At 41.5% G+C, this 12,691-nt stretch overlaps 1 protein-coding gene across 2 annotated transcripts; it reads right to left on the bottom strand.

The window, feature by feature from the left end:
* Positions 1 to 3,452: 3,452 nt before the first annotated feature.
* Positions 3,453 to 12,136, bottom strand: LOC111962634 (transcription factor E2F4). 2 transcript variants are annotated; one of them, XM_070443190.1, is made up of 11 exons: positions 11,703 to 12,136; positions 10,784 to 10,893; positions 10,272 to 10,432; positions 9,795 to 9,839; positions 9,633 to 9,697; positions 8,663 to 8,951; positions 8,402 to 8,557; positions 8,162 to 8,209; positions 7,912 to 7,956; positions 5,061 to 5,138; positions 4,504 to 4,593 (listed from the first exon to the last, which is right to left on the bottom strand). In XM_070443190.1, the coding sequence occupies exons 1-10, from the start codon at positions 11,856 to 11,858 to the stop codon at positions 5,104 to 5,106; spliced, it is 1,110 nt and encodes a 369-aa protein (XP_070299291.1). In that variant the 5' UTR covers positions 11,859 to 12,136; the 3' UTR covers positions 4,504 to 4,593; positions 5,061 to 5,103. The 2 variants fall into 2 exon arrangements, with proteins under 2 accessions (XP_023841641.1, XP_070299291.1); XM_023985873.2 differs by lacking the exon at positions 5,061 to 5,138 and having other exon boundaries at positions 3,453 to 4,593; positions 9,795 to 9,838; positions 10,271 to 10,432.
* Between the last annotated feature and the right edge of the window lie 555 nt (positions 12,137 to 12,691).

The following is a 12,691-nucleotide window of genomic DNA, read 5'->3' as shown; positions in this document are numbered from 1 at the left end:
GTTTAGTCACCCGCCCCCTGTAGGAAGCACTGTGTGTCGACCATAGACAGTAAAAAGAAGGTATAGAGTACCACAGTATGAATCATAACACCCATAAAACCTAGTGGTCAAACAGGGAAATGGTTCCAATCGTTTTTACACCATTCATTTTTCCCATAGGGGATTTTAGAAACACTTAAAATAAGGGCTGTGTAGGCTTACTGTGGTGTGACGTTTTGATAACCATGTAAATCCCTCTTGGACAAGGTAACTTTTATCAATATATTCACCTGTATTTACACCCAAAAATGTAAATGCTAATTAGTTGCTAATGTGGCTATCATAAAGAAATACAAATGCCATGATGATCTGGACGAGACTGCCGAATCGAGGCAAAAGTAAAAACATCTCTGGATTAACTATGTTATCTAAATGTAGTTATGAATAAATTTGCAACATTTCTTTAAATTGACAATTCTGTGAACTGTCTTGTGCAAGTTTTAAATTGACACATTTCCTGTTAGCAAAGGTGTCAGCTAGAGATGACATGCAGGAGCTTGCAGGGATTTATAATTTTGCATAATGTCTACTTTGATGAAAATTAGCATTTTAGAATCTTAGAGTAAATAGAGTCGAATATATTGATAAAAGTCACTTTGTCAGAGAGAGATTTACATGGTTATCAAAACGTCACGACAGGGTAAGCCTATTTTAAGTGTTTCTAAAATTAGTGGTGGAAAATGATTGGAACCATTTCCCTGTTTGACCACTTGGTTTTATGTTTAAAAAAACAAGAAGTATTTAACCTTTATTTAACTAGGCAAGTCAGTTAAGAACAAATTCTTATTTACAATGACGCCCTACACTGGCCAACGCTGGGCCAATTGTGCGCCGCCCTATAGGACTCCTGATCACGGCCGGTTGTGATAGAGCCTGGATTCAAATCAGGGTGTCTGTAGTGACGCCTCCAGCACTGAGATGCAGTGCCTTAGACCACTGCGCCACTCGGGAGCCTCAGGTATTATGACACCTCCACTGCGGAGCTGTAAATTCACATTTGTGGCCTGCTGGAGGTCATTTTGCAGGGCTCTGGCAGTGCTCCTCCTTGCACAAAGGCGGAGGTAGTGGTCCTGCTGCTGGGTTGTTGCCCTCCTCCACGTCTCCTGATGTACTGGCCTGTCTCCTGGTAGCGCCTCCATGCTCTGGACACTACGCTGACAGACACAGCAAACCTTCTTGCCACAGCTCGCATTGATGTGCCATCCTAGATGAGCTGCACTACCTGAGCCACTTGTGTGGGTTGTAGACTCCGTCTCATGCTACCACTAGAGTGAAAGCACCGCCAGCATTCAAAAGTGACCAAAACATCAGCCAGGAAGCATAGGAACTGAGAAGTGGTCTGTGGTCACCACCTGCAGAACCACTACATTATTGGGGGTGTCTTGCTAATTGCCTATAATTTCCACCTTTTGTCTATTCCATTTGCACAACAGCATGTGAAATTTATTGTCAATCAGTGTTGCTTCCTAAGTGGACAGATTGATTTCACAGAAGTGTGATTGACTTGGAGTTACATTGTGTTGTTTAGGTGTTCCCTTTATTTTTTTGAGCAGTGTATATACAGTGGCTAGTGAAAGTATTCACCCCCCTTGGCATTTTTCCTACTTTGTTGCCTTACAACCTGGAATTAAAATAGATTTTTGGGGGGTTAGTATCATTTGATTTACATAACATGCCTACAACTTTGAAGATGCAAAATATTTTTTTTATTGTGAAACAAACAAGAAATAAGACCCAAAAAAACAAACTTGAGCGTGCATAACTATTCACCCCCCCAAAGTCAGTACTTTGTAGAGCCACCTTTTTGCAGCAATTACAGCTGCAAGTCTCTTGGGGTATGACTCTATAAGCTTGGCACATCTAGCCACTGGGATTTTTTCCCATTCTTCAAGGCAAAACTGCCCCAGCTCATTCAAGTTGGATGGGTTACGCTGGTGTACAGCAACCTTTAAGTCATACCACAGATTCTCAATTGGATTGAGGTCTGGGCTTTGACTAGGCCATTCCAAGACATTTAAATGTTTCCCCTTAAACCACTCAAGTGTTGCTTTAGCAGTATGCTTAGGGTAATTGTCCTGCTGGAAGGTGAACCTCCGTCCCAGTCTCAAATCTCTGGAAGACTGAAACAGGTTTCCCTGAAGAATTTCCCTGTATTTAGCACCATCCATCATTCCTTCAGGTCTGACCAGTTTCCCAGTCCCCGCCGATGAAAAACATCCCCACAGCATGATGCTGCCACCACCACGCTTCACTGTGGGGATGGTAATCTCGGGGTGATGAGAGGTGTTGGGTTTGCGCCAAATATAGTGTTTTCCTTGATGGCCAAAAAGCTACATTTTAGTCTCATCTGACCAGGAGTCTCCCACATGCCTTTTGGTGAACGCCAAACAAGTTTGCTTATTTTTTTCTGGCCACTCTTCCGTAAAGCCCAGCTCTGTGGAGTGTACGGCTTAAAGTGGTCATATGGACAGATACTCCAATCTCCGCTGTGGAGCGTTGCAGCTTTCAGGGTTATCTTTGGCAGCTTCATTAAATAGTACCCGCAAAACACGAGTCTCAACGTCAAAAGTGAAGAGGCGACTCCGGGATGCTGGCCTTTTAGGCAGAGTTCCTCTGTCCAGTGTCTGTGTTCTTTTGCCCATCTTAATCTTTTGTTTTTATTGGCCAGTCTGAGGCGTCTGTTTCTCAAACTAGACACTCTAATGTACTTGTCCTCTTGCTCAGTTGTGCACCGGGGCCTCCCACTCCTCTTTCTATTCTGGTCAAAGCCAGTTTTCTCTGTTCTGTGAAGGGAGTAGTACAGAGCGTTGTACGAGATCTTCAGTTTCTTGGCAATTTCTCGCATGGAATAGCCTTCATTTCTCAGAACAAGAATAGACTGACGAGTTTCAGAAGAAAGTATTTGTTACTGGCCATCTTGAGTGTGTAATTGAACCAACAAATGCTGATGCTCCAGATACTCAACTAGTCTAAAGAAGACCAGTTTTATTGCTTCTTTAGTCAGAACAACAGTTGTCAGCTGTGCTAACATAATTGCAAAAGGGTTTTCTAATGATCAATTAGCCTTTTAAAATGATAAACTTGGATTAGCTAACACAACGTGCCATTGGAACACAGGAGTGATGGTTGCTGATAATGGGCCTCTGTACGCCTATGTAGATATTCCATTAAAAATCTGCCGTTTCCAGCTACAATAGTCATTTACAACATTAACAATGTCTACACTGTATTTCTGATCAACTTGATGTTATTTTAATGGACAGAAAATGGGCTTTTCTTTCAAAAGCAAGGACATTTCTAAGTGACCCCAAACGTTTGAACGGTAGTGTATATAGTGGTGTGTATATATAAAAAATGCTCTTCTATAATACAAGGGAAACAATGTATTCTGGGAACAAATGAAAACAAGAATGAACACAGAAGGAAAATTTAAATAAATATTCTCTCACAAAAAGAACAAAGTCAACATTTGTGTTTCCATAGTCATGGTGAAAGCATGTTGAGGAACGTTTTTGTATTGAACACAGTTCTGAGCGACATATACAGACTATAGACCAGCTCTCAAAGCACTAACCTACTTCATAGGAACTAATTACTGTATCTGAAAAAAAAAAAATACATTTCCTTTTACATACAGACTGAATAAAATAATATTCATATACATAATAATTGCAAGACAAAACAAGAGCCACAGACAATGTTGAAAAGTGAATGAAATGAGTAAGAAATAAACATACTGACAAAACAAGGCAAGGGGACCAAAGTGAATGATAAACGTGTAGCAGTTGATCCAATGCGAGCTACATCTGAAACACTTCAACTTTCTCTGTCTTTGTTTGGCACCCTAGTTCACTACTGCTGTCTCAATGTATTTCACATGTAGTTCATTATACACAACTCCACAAAGGCTCTTAATACAAAATATAAATATTCTCTATATACAGAACAAAAGCGCATAACTTTGATCAGCTGTGTATCTGTACACATTCGTGCGTACTGTCCGAGTGTATGCAGCTGCCTGGGTGTCTGAATCTGTTGACACCGAGTTGATGAGGATCAGTGTGATGATGACTGCCGTTGCCAGTTTGTTACATACATATTTCAAACATAGATAGATGGAGGGAATAGAGTTAATCACAGGTCAGCATGAATGCGAGGCATTTCACCTGAGAGATCATCAGTTCAGATTGGAGGACTATATTTCTTTATACCCCTTTTTATCTAACCTTTAGCCACTACGTTCTCAAACATTTGCTGCCAATGTTTAGTGGAAATATTTGGGTACGACATCAAAACACTTAATTGTTTACACAGAAAAATCTTATAATACACCAGGATCCAAAAATAGAATCACACATTTGTTTTTTTCCATAGAAAATGGTAAAAATGATTCTTAGATTTCCTTACATAATACATTTTTGGGAACTCAGCTCAGAGGTCAAAGGTTAAGAATCGGAACATCAAAGAGGTCACACAGGCCTTCGGTTTCGTCCAGGTTATATATGTAGTCGTGGTCACCCGGAGGGGGAGACAGACGGAGGAGTGGAGAGAACACTAGGAAAGAGAGAGGGACATAATAAGAGATTAAAAAGTAGTGATGCACCGATATGCCATTTTTGGCCGATACCTGATATTTTCCTTGCCAAAAAAACGATACTGATAACCGATATAAAAAAAAGTGCAGCCTTTTAAGCATTCTAGTACAGTTACAGTTAACACACACACACGAACGCAGCGGTCTAAGGCACTGCATCTCAGTGCCAGAGGCGTCACAACAGTCCCTGGTTCGAATCCAGGCTGTATCACATCCGGCTATGATTGGGAGTCCTATAGGGCGGTGCACAACTGGCCCAGCGTCGTCCGGGATAGGCCGTCATTGTAAATAAGAATTTGTTCTTAACCAACTTGCCTAGATAAATAAAGGTTACACACACACCACACTGACCAAAAAGTTATTTTGTTTGCATTTACGTATGTCCCCATTACCAGTAAAATAATCAAAACCTATTTATTTCACTTACTTGCTGTGCTGTTTCGTTGTTCATTTGTTCAGTCGTTTCGTTCTCAACCAGGATTTCTATGGAACGCCGTTTGGGTCTTTGCGTGTCAAAAAAGATACACGTCAAATAACACTATTTGACGTGTCAAATAAGCTTGTTGAACAATCAGGACCTGAATATGACTACACGTCACATAATAATTTAACGCATTCATCGTTTTTTTACGTATTTTACGTAGTTATTACACTATCACTCGTATTTCATATATCACAACGATTCATCGATACGTATGCTATGATGCTGGTAAAGTTGTCTCGCGCGCCTACAGTGCTGGTCATAAAAAAAAAGCTAGCTAGCTCGCTCGCTCATGGATGCAAACAATGTTCTTCCCCAAAAACATAGCAAAACAACAATCTATTTCAGTAGCTATAGTTAGCTAGCTAACTATATAGCTAGGTGTCATCATCTAAAATAACCCTACTTTATAAGACAGTTCTCATTTGATTAATGGTGGTCGGACCCATCTATGTGAAGCTAGCCACAATAAGGATTAGCCACAATTGTTGACTTTGCGGTTAGCCTTCAAAATAAAAGTTTGTATTTGACGGTGATGTAAATTAATACAAATAGTAGAATTCTGCCAGTATTGAATAGATCATGAGGTTGGAATGTTATATAAAATCAACAAAAGACAATAATTTGTTAATAATGTGACAAATCTGTTGAAATCACACCGGATGTATTATACTTTAGAATTGCATTGGGGGCATACTTATTTCACTGTACAGGTTACCTATGGATTGTGGATCAATGACATGGGGTATCAGTCTACTCAGTGACACCCAGAGAACATTAGCATCGTAGCTCTTAATGCAGGACTCTGAAACAACTGAATTGAGACATTTATTGTCAACCTATGTGTATTGAACACTATTCCTGAGGAAAAACAATACTACGTAGATGTTTTGGAGTGTGATAAAAAATATCTTGAGTATTGAGTAGACTGATACCCCATTTCATTGATCCTCAATCCTTAGGTAAAGCTGTACAGTGCAATATGAATATCAATACACACAATAGGCTAAATGAGAAAGTGCTTTCACACAGTCACAGTCCCGCGATAAGAGCTACAACGTTAATATTTGCGTAAACTCTTCAGTTGTCTTCTGTGGGTGTCACCGAGTAGACGGATACCCAATTTCATTGCTTCACATTCCAAATTTGTTTAACATTATCTAGTCTAAATATGGAAAGACTCCACCAATTAACCTTTTGCACCACTTTCAAAGAGGTACTTTTATTTTGAAGGCAAACCGCAAATTCCACTGTTGTGCCAAATCCTTATTGTGGCAAATCCTTATTGTGGCTTGCTTCACAACACATAACCCGGTCCGGTCGAGCCTCACTACATTTAAGTCATTTAGCAGACGCTCTTATCCAGAGCGACTTACAAATTGGAAAGTTCATACATATTCATCCTGGTCCCCCCGTGGGAATTGAACCCACAACCCTGGCGTTGCAAGCGCCATGCTCTACCAACTGAGCCACACGGGACCTACTAGCCAGATGAAGCTAGCTGGCTGCTTATAACGTTAGCTTTGGGCAACAGGGTTAAGTAGCTGGCTAGCTAACAATAAGTGGCTACCTAGCTAATACTTACTCACAAGGATTCCTAAATCATTGCTAAGAATAATGAAAAGGACTGCAGTTGTAGGCTCGTTGTATTGGTGCTAGCAAGGTACCAAGCTACCCCAGAAGTTGCGGTCGAACAAATAATGCTTTATTACCAACACAGTATTGTACACACATCGTTTGTGGCCGGTGTTTGCAGACCTTTTTTGTACAGCTTTGACAGTGCTACTGATAGTAGTGGTGGCACTTGGCTTGCACGTGCAAATTCAGAACACACAACATTCTATAATAGAACTGTGTTATTTGACGTGTCAAATAGTGTTATTTGACGTGTATCTTTTTTTGACACGCATAGACCCAAACGGCGTTCCATATTATGTTGTGAAGCTAACAGCAGTGACGCTATTACTGTGTATCTTCGGTAGGGCTGAAAAATCTGAAAAATAGCGCACTTGGTAGTGTGTACCGGTGCTCGACCAGTCGGCGAAAGCCAACATCACCCATGACAGAGAATGGTTGATTGTCAAGGGCAATGAATTCCATTATCTTGGCGTTAATGGATTTTGCCTTTGAGTTGTCTCGCTGAAATGTTCTTACTCTTTCAAATGACTGCTCGACTTGTTGACTGCTCGATCCACACAGCAGACATTGTGGGCTAGGTTAGGAATGCTGTGTTGCACGTGTAGTGCAACATTTTATGTGGCATCATTACGTCATGTACCTACGTTATAGGTATGCAAGTCAGCTTTGACATTGGTTTTGCACATCGGCGTTAAACTAGACATAGGTCCGATACCGATGTTGGCATTTTTAGCAAATATCGGCCGATTCCTATATGTTCACCGATATATTGTGCATGCCTAATTAAAAGACAATCCTCTTTTAGCTGTGATAGGTTAAGTAAATCTTTGCTGATCCACAAATCCACATCAGCAGAATTGTATACTTAAGCAAGAAGGCCTGAGGTGGTGTGGTATATGGCCAATATACCAGAGCTAAGGGCTGTTCTTATGCACGTCGCAACGCAGAGTGCCAGGATAGAGCCCGTAGCCTTGGTATATTAGCCATATACCACAAAACCCAGAGGTGCCTTATTGCTATTATAAACTGGTTATCAATGTAATTAGAGCAGTAAAAATAAATGTTTTGTCATACCCGTGGTATGTGGTCTGATATACCACGGCTGTCAGGCAATCAGCATTCAGGGCTCGAACCACCCAGTTTATAAATGTCAACTTACCCTCGGAAGACATCAACTCCTCCAACAGGTCTGCACTCATGATCTCTACTCAGAGACGGTGTGAAAGAGAGGGAGATATATGGGAAATGAGGATGAGGGGTTAGAATAAAGATATACAACATCTATTCTGGTATCTATAATCTCAAATGATTGTCTATACATTGATATAATCTTCAATAGCATGTTCATACAGTGGTTACACATGTCAACTCCTTCAATAGACTTCATAATATTTTGAGGTGATCTTTACCTTTAGTCGGGTCAAACATGTCAGAAAGTTCTTTGGGGAAATACAGCACTACAAACAGAAGACGGAAAACATTAGTCACTCACTCAACAACTCCCAAAAACGATTGATACAAAGAGTATACACACTAAATAAACCTTGACTCTGATGTATATTTAGTAGTTATGCGTTATCCCACTTGTATAAATTTGCAGCAGGATAGAGAAGCATCATGATCTTAGGGAAACGGAAGATGATACTTACATTCTGAGGGGTCAGCCTTGATTGGTTCAAAGACTGCTGAAGAAGAAGAGCAGCCATCCAATGAGGCAGAGGACTGGAGAGGCTGGGTGTCCAACAGGGGAGTCGGTTGGGCATTTGTGTTTGTAGTGGGTGTGGAAACAGTCAGTGTGCTGGACACTGTAAAAGAATGATGGTGATATGAGTGACATCTTTTTCTGCAATTTCACTTCTACACTACATACACGTAATAACTACGTTGCTCAGATAAAGAGCAAAACGTACCTGCAGTGGTGACTGCCTGATTGGAAGTAGCTGTGCAGGCAGGTAAGAGTGTGGCAGGACTGGGGTTGGAGGAGTGGGCCAGAGGCTGGCTGGGCTGGGAGGGGGCAGTAGGTGCCGGTTTTGTGTTGGCAGCAGCAGGCACTGGAAGGCTCTGGAGCATGTCCTCGGGTGGGGGGACGGACAGTACCACTGGAGACGGGCTGGATGGGTCCTTGTTCACAAGGAGAACCTCAATGGGTCCTGCTGAGCTCTTGAGACGGATCTGATACTTCTTCTGTCCAATCAGTACCTGCCAACAATCACTCAGTCAGACGGTTGTGGCACAGGGAAGTCCAACCCAGATTCTGTAGAGCTGCTGCGTGTAGGCCTTTGTTTCAACCCAGCACTGACACACTTGATTCATATAATTGTATAAATCGTTGTCCAGACTGCGATTCGTTTATTTTTTTAAGTAGAATTAGTGCTAGGCTGGAACAGAAGCCTGCACAACCTTGGCTGGCAACCATTCACATCACTCCAGCCAAACTGAAGTTTCTTCTTCACAGTGAGTCTAGATTTGCCTTCCTCCCGCTATGATTTCTAGAATGCGAACACATTCTGACCGTTCTGATTGGTCCCAGATACCGAAAGGTTGGGCAAGAGCCAGCCTACATAATGACCTTATCAACTTTGATATTCTGATTGGTTACATTTGTTGGAGACGATCCAATCGCTGATTGATTTATTTTGTACAACGTCCATTTTGAAGTCACACAAACGATTTCTAGGATTGCTGATTCAGACTGAATGTATGTAGCAGATTCAGACTGAATGTATGTAGCAATCGATAGAGAAGAGGAATTAAATTCAAGGTGTGTGGTCAGGCAATGCACAACCAGCAGCTCGCCAGAATCCAAGTTGGAGACCCCTGGTCAGAGGATGGTGAGACAGAAAGGGGAGAGTAGTTGGGTCTAACAGTACAAACACTTACCGACTCAGGTATGGGCACCTCCAGTTGTGTGCCTGTGGGAGCGCGGATCGCTAGGAGAGTGTCACCTGTGGAGGCCAGAGATGGGGTGAGTGGGATTTATTTTATTAATCGGTAGAACAAAAAGGGAATTGAAGAACAGAAAAATATAAGAGAGAAACATACCTTTGAAAGCACTACAGAGGTCTTCGTGTTTTACATAAGCCATAGTGTGCTTGTGTTAAGGGCCAAGAGTTTATTTACTACTGCAACATGAATTTAAGAGCTAAGTATTGAGCTAAAAATCTAATCACTACCATCTAAAGCATCTTGGGGTGCACCTTAACCCATTTTGGCTCACGAGTGGCGCAGCGGTCTACGGCACTGCATCTTAGTGCAAGAGGAGTCACTACAGTCCCTGGTTCAAATCCAGGCTGTATCACATCTGGCCGTGATTGGGAGTCCCATAGGGCGGCGCACAATTGGCCCAGCGTCGTCCGGGTTTGGCCAGGGTAGGCCGTCATTGTAAATAAGAATTTGTTCTTAACTGACGTGCCTAGTTAAATAAAGGTGAAATAAATAAATACAAATATCTAGTAACTAACACGCTAGATCTGCTAAGCTTAGTGACTACTAGACAGAGGGATTGTAGTTAAGGATATGGGCTGTTCTGTGAGTCGTCTGTGACGTTCATGATGCTCTGCTGGACCCAGACCCTCTGCTGATCCAACTCGTGCTCCCGCTTGTCCAGATCATCCAGCTCTGCCTTCAGATCAATGAGTTTATCGGCTATCTCCTGTGTGTTACAGCCAGGACCAACACCCCTGGGGACAGGAAACAGGTATCACAAATAAATGTACCGTGTTGTGGTATCAACAATTTGCATATCTACTTTCACTGGAAATGTTTATAGATTTTGAAAACTAGATTTTGAAAAAGTGGCGCTCTCGGAATGGTCAGACAGAAACCCCATTGGCCCAACTCTCTAAATATATGACTCTGGATAACACACACAACAGTCAACGGCAAGGCATTGGTAGGAACACAGTTAAGACACCTCTCCTTATCTGACTTCACTTACATAAGACAGCTAGCACACTTGTAGTTTCTGAATGGCGAGAGGGTGCCACCCAAGATTTACTAACAGAGCCCATAACGCCATGTCCTTGACTTACTTCCACTGAATACTGTTCTTAGACTTCTTCTCGATCAGTCCGATGCCCTCAAGCACATTGGTGATGTCGTAGATGCGGCGCTTCTGTCTTACAGCTAGGGTGTCTGCTGCCTGTGGGTGAGAAAGAGCGGTCAATGTTATTTATACATCGGTGTAGAGCAGTTTGGAGGTCCATTGAACAAATCCACAGTTAAAAACAAATAGCTTGGTAGATTCTATAACGTCGAGGAAGCTTAGCTATTCATGGGGCTTCAAAGTTACACATAACTGAGTGTTCTTTCACGCTTGTGTTCAACAAGCACTTACAGCAATAAACATATGGCTAGTGCTGATAACTACGATGGGTTAATCCTCATTACTGCTATGGGATGACATATATTCTATTGTGGTCAGTCACGCCCAGCCCAAACAAAACCTAACATATTGTCAGCATAATTTAAACCATGATAATGGTGACTTGCGGATTGATTGATTTTTCTAGCTACATAAAAGGGTGTGTGACTCTGAACTGGGTTCGGTTTTAACTGTTTTGCCAGATCCAGTTCATAACAACAATGTGCAGCCTTGCGTGCTTGTCTTCACTGCGGCTGCAGGGGGCAGAATATATAAAGTTAGCTGGCTAGCTTGCTGCTTAGTACCTCAACCAATGACCTCAACAGAGGAGGAGTTGAAGTAACGTTACTTGGCAACTGGCTAGCCAACTTTTCCTACATTCAGTGGACGGGAAAATTGTAACAAACTAGGTCGTTGATTGAACTATTCAAACACATAAACAGAAAAAAAAACACTTGACCCAACGTATCACGCGGATGGCTAACGTTAGCTTGCGAAAACCTTGAATTAGATTTACTACTAACGGTAGCTAGCCACAAGCTACATTTACATCCGCGTGCCAACAACAAAGAGTAAGGCATGCTTACTGCTTTCAGGTCTAAAACTCCATCCTTGGCCTCTTGTAGCAAAGATACAAATTTGGTTGTAAGCAATCCTAGACTCTTCTCGTGTCGACTTGGGGTTTGAGGTTGAAGCGAGTCTCCCATAGCTCCAAATTCGGTTCTTTCCGACTCCAGCTCCATCTGATTAGGAATTCTTGTTCGAATCCGTACAACAGTAACGTTAGCTAGCCGGCCCCAAACTCACTTGCTAGCTAGAAACCTCTTTTCATTCGCCGTGCTAAAGTGAGATTTATCTATATAAAATGCTTTGCATGGTACTAATTGTAGGATAATCCAATATGGTCCGGTCCAGATTATTGACCTGATCATTTAAAAAAAGCCCTGCAAAATATTTAATCGAGCATACGGTCCGAAGCCGTTGGACACACGAGGTATGCTGGGATGGTTTGGTTTGTGAAGCCAAGGGGCCACCTGCAAAAGATGAGATACTATGAAAAGCGTAGACTATAAATTGTAATCGTTTTACTTGACAAGAAAGTCAACTTGCTAGCAAAGCTTTTCGCAATATTAGATATTACCTCATCACATATGCTAAATCACAAGATAGCTTGGTAGATGTTTGTTTATTATGGATTAGACTGCAAATGTGGCCCTTTTTTAGGGACAGTTCTATTTTCTACATGCCCTAACTACTTTTAATTTTACAGTCAAATAATATAATACATTTTTCGAGGATATTCTTAGGCTAAATTGTACAGTTTGAGAAATTCTTAATCAATTGCAATTCATGTACCAGGAAATTAAAAATGAGAATATGTGGTGCCTATTTTGTCTGATATTACGACTTTTTTTATTGCATACTCATGGCTTTATAGACATTACATCGCATACATGGAGAAAATCCCAGTGGTAATGACAAAAAAGCGATGGTCACGCTAGTGACAATGACTGTGTAATAAATATAGAATTATAGATGGCAAATTCTATTTACAAGAACACTGCTTGTGTACAAG

The sequence above is a fragment of the Salvelinus sp. IW2-2015 genome, linkage group LG4q.1:29 (genome assembly GCF_002910315.2).
Source record: "Salvelinus sp. IW2-2015 linkage group LG4q.1:29, ASM291031v2, whole genome shotgun sequence".
NCBI lineage: Eukaryota > Metazoa > Chordata > Actinopteri > Salmoniformes > Salmonidae > Salvelinus > Salvelinus sp. IW2-2015.
Note: the sequence above shows the minus strand (reverse complement) of the source record. Positions and strands in the feature narration are given on the sequence as shown.

Bases quoted from the DNA above. Each gene is read 5' to 3' on its own strand.
- LOC111962634 (XM_023985873.2), bottom strand. From the start codon at position 11,858: ATGGAGCTGGAGTCGGAAAGAACCGAATTTGGAGCTATGGGAGACTCG. The intron at 9,839-10,270 runs ATATCCTTAACT...ACACAAGCACAC, and splicing joins GACGACTCACAGAACAGCCC to TATGGCTTATGTAAAACACG. The intron at 8,558-8,662 runs GTACGTTTTGCT...ATTCTTTTACAG, and splicing joins TCAGGCAGTCACCACTGCAG to TGTCCAGCACACTGACTGTT.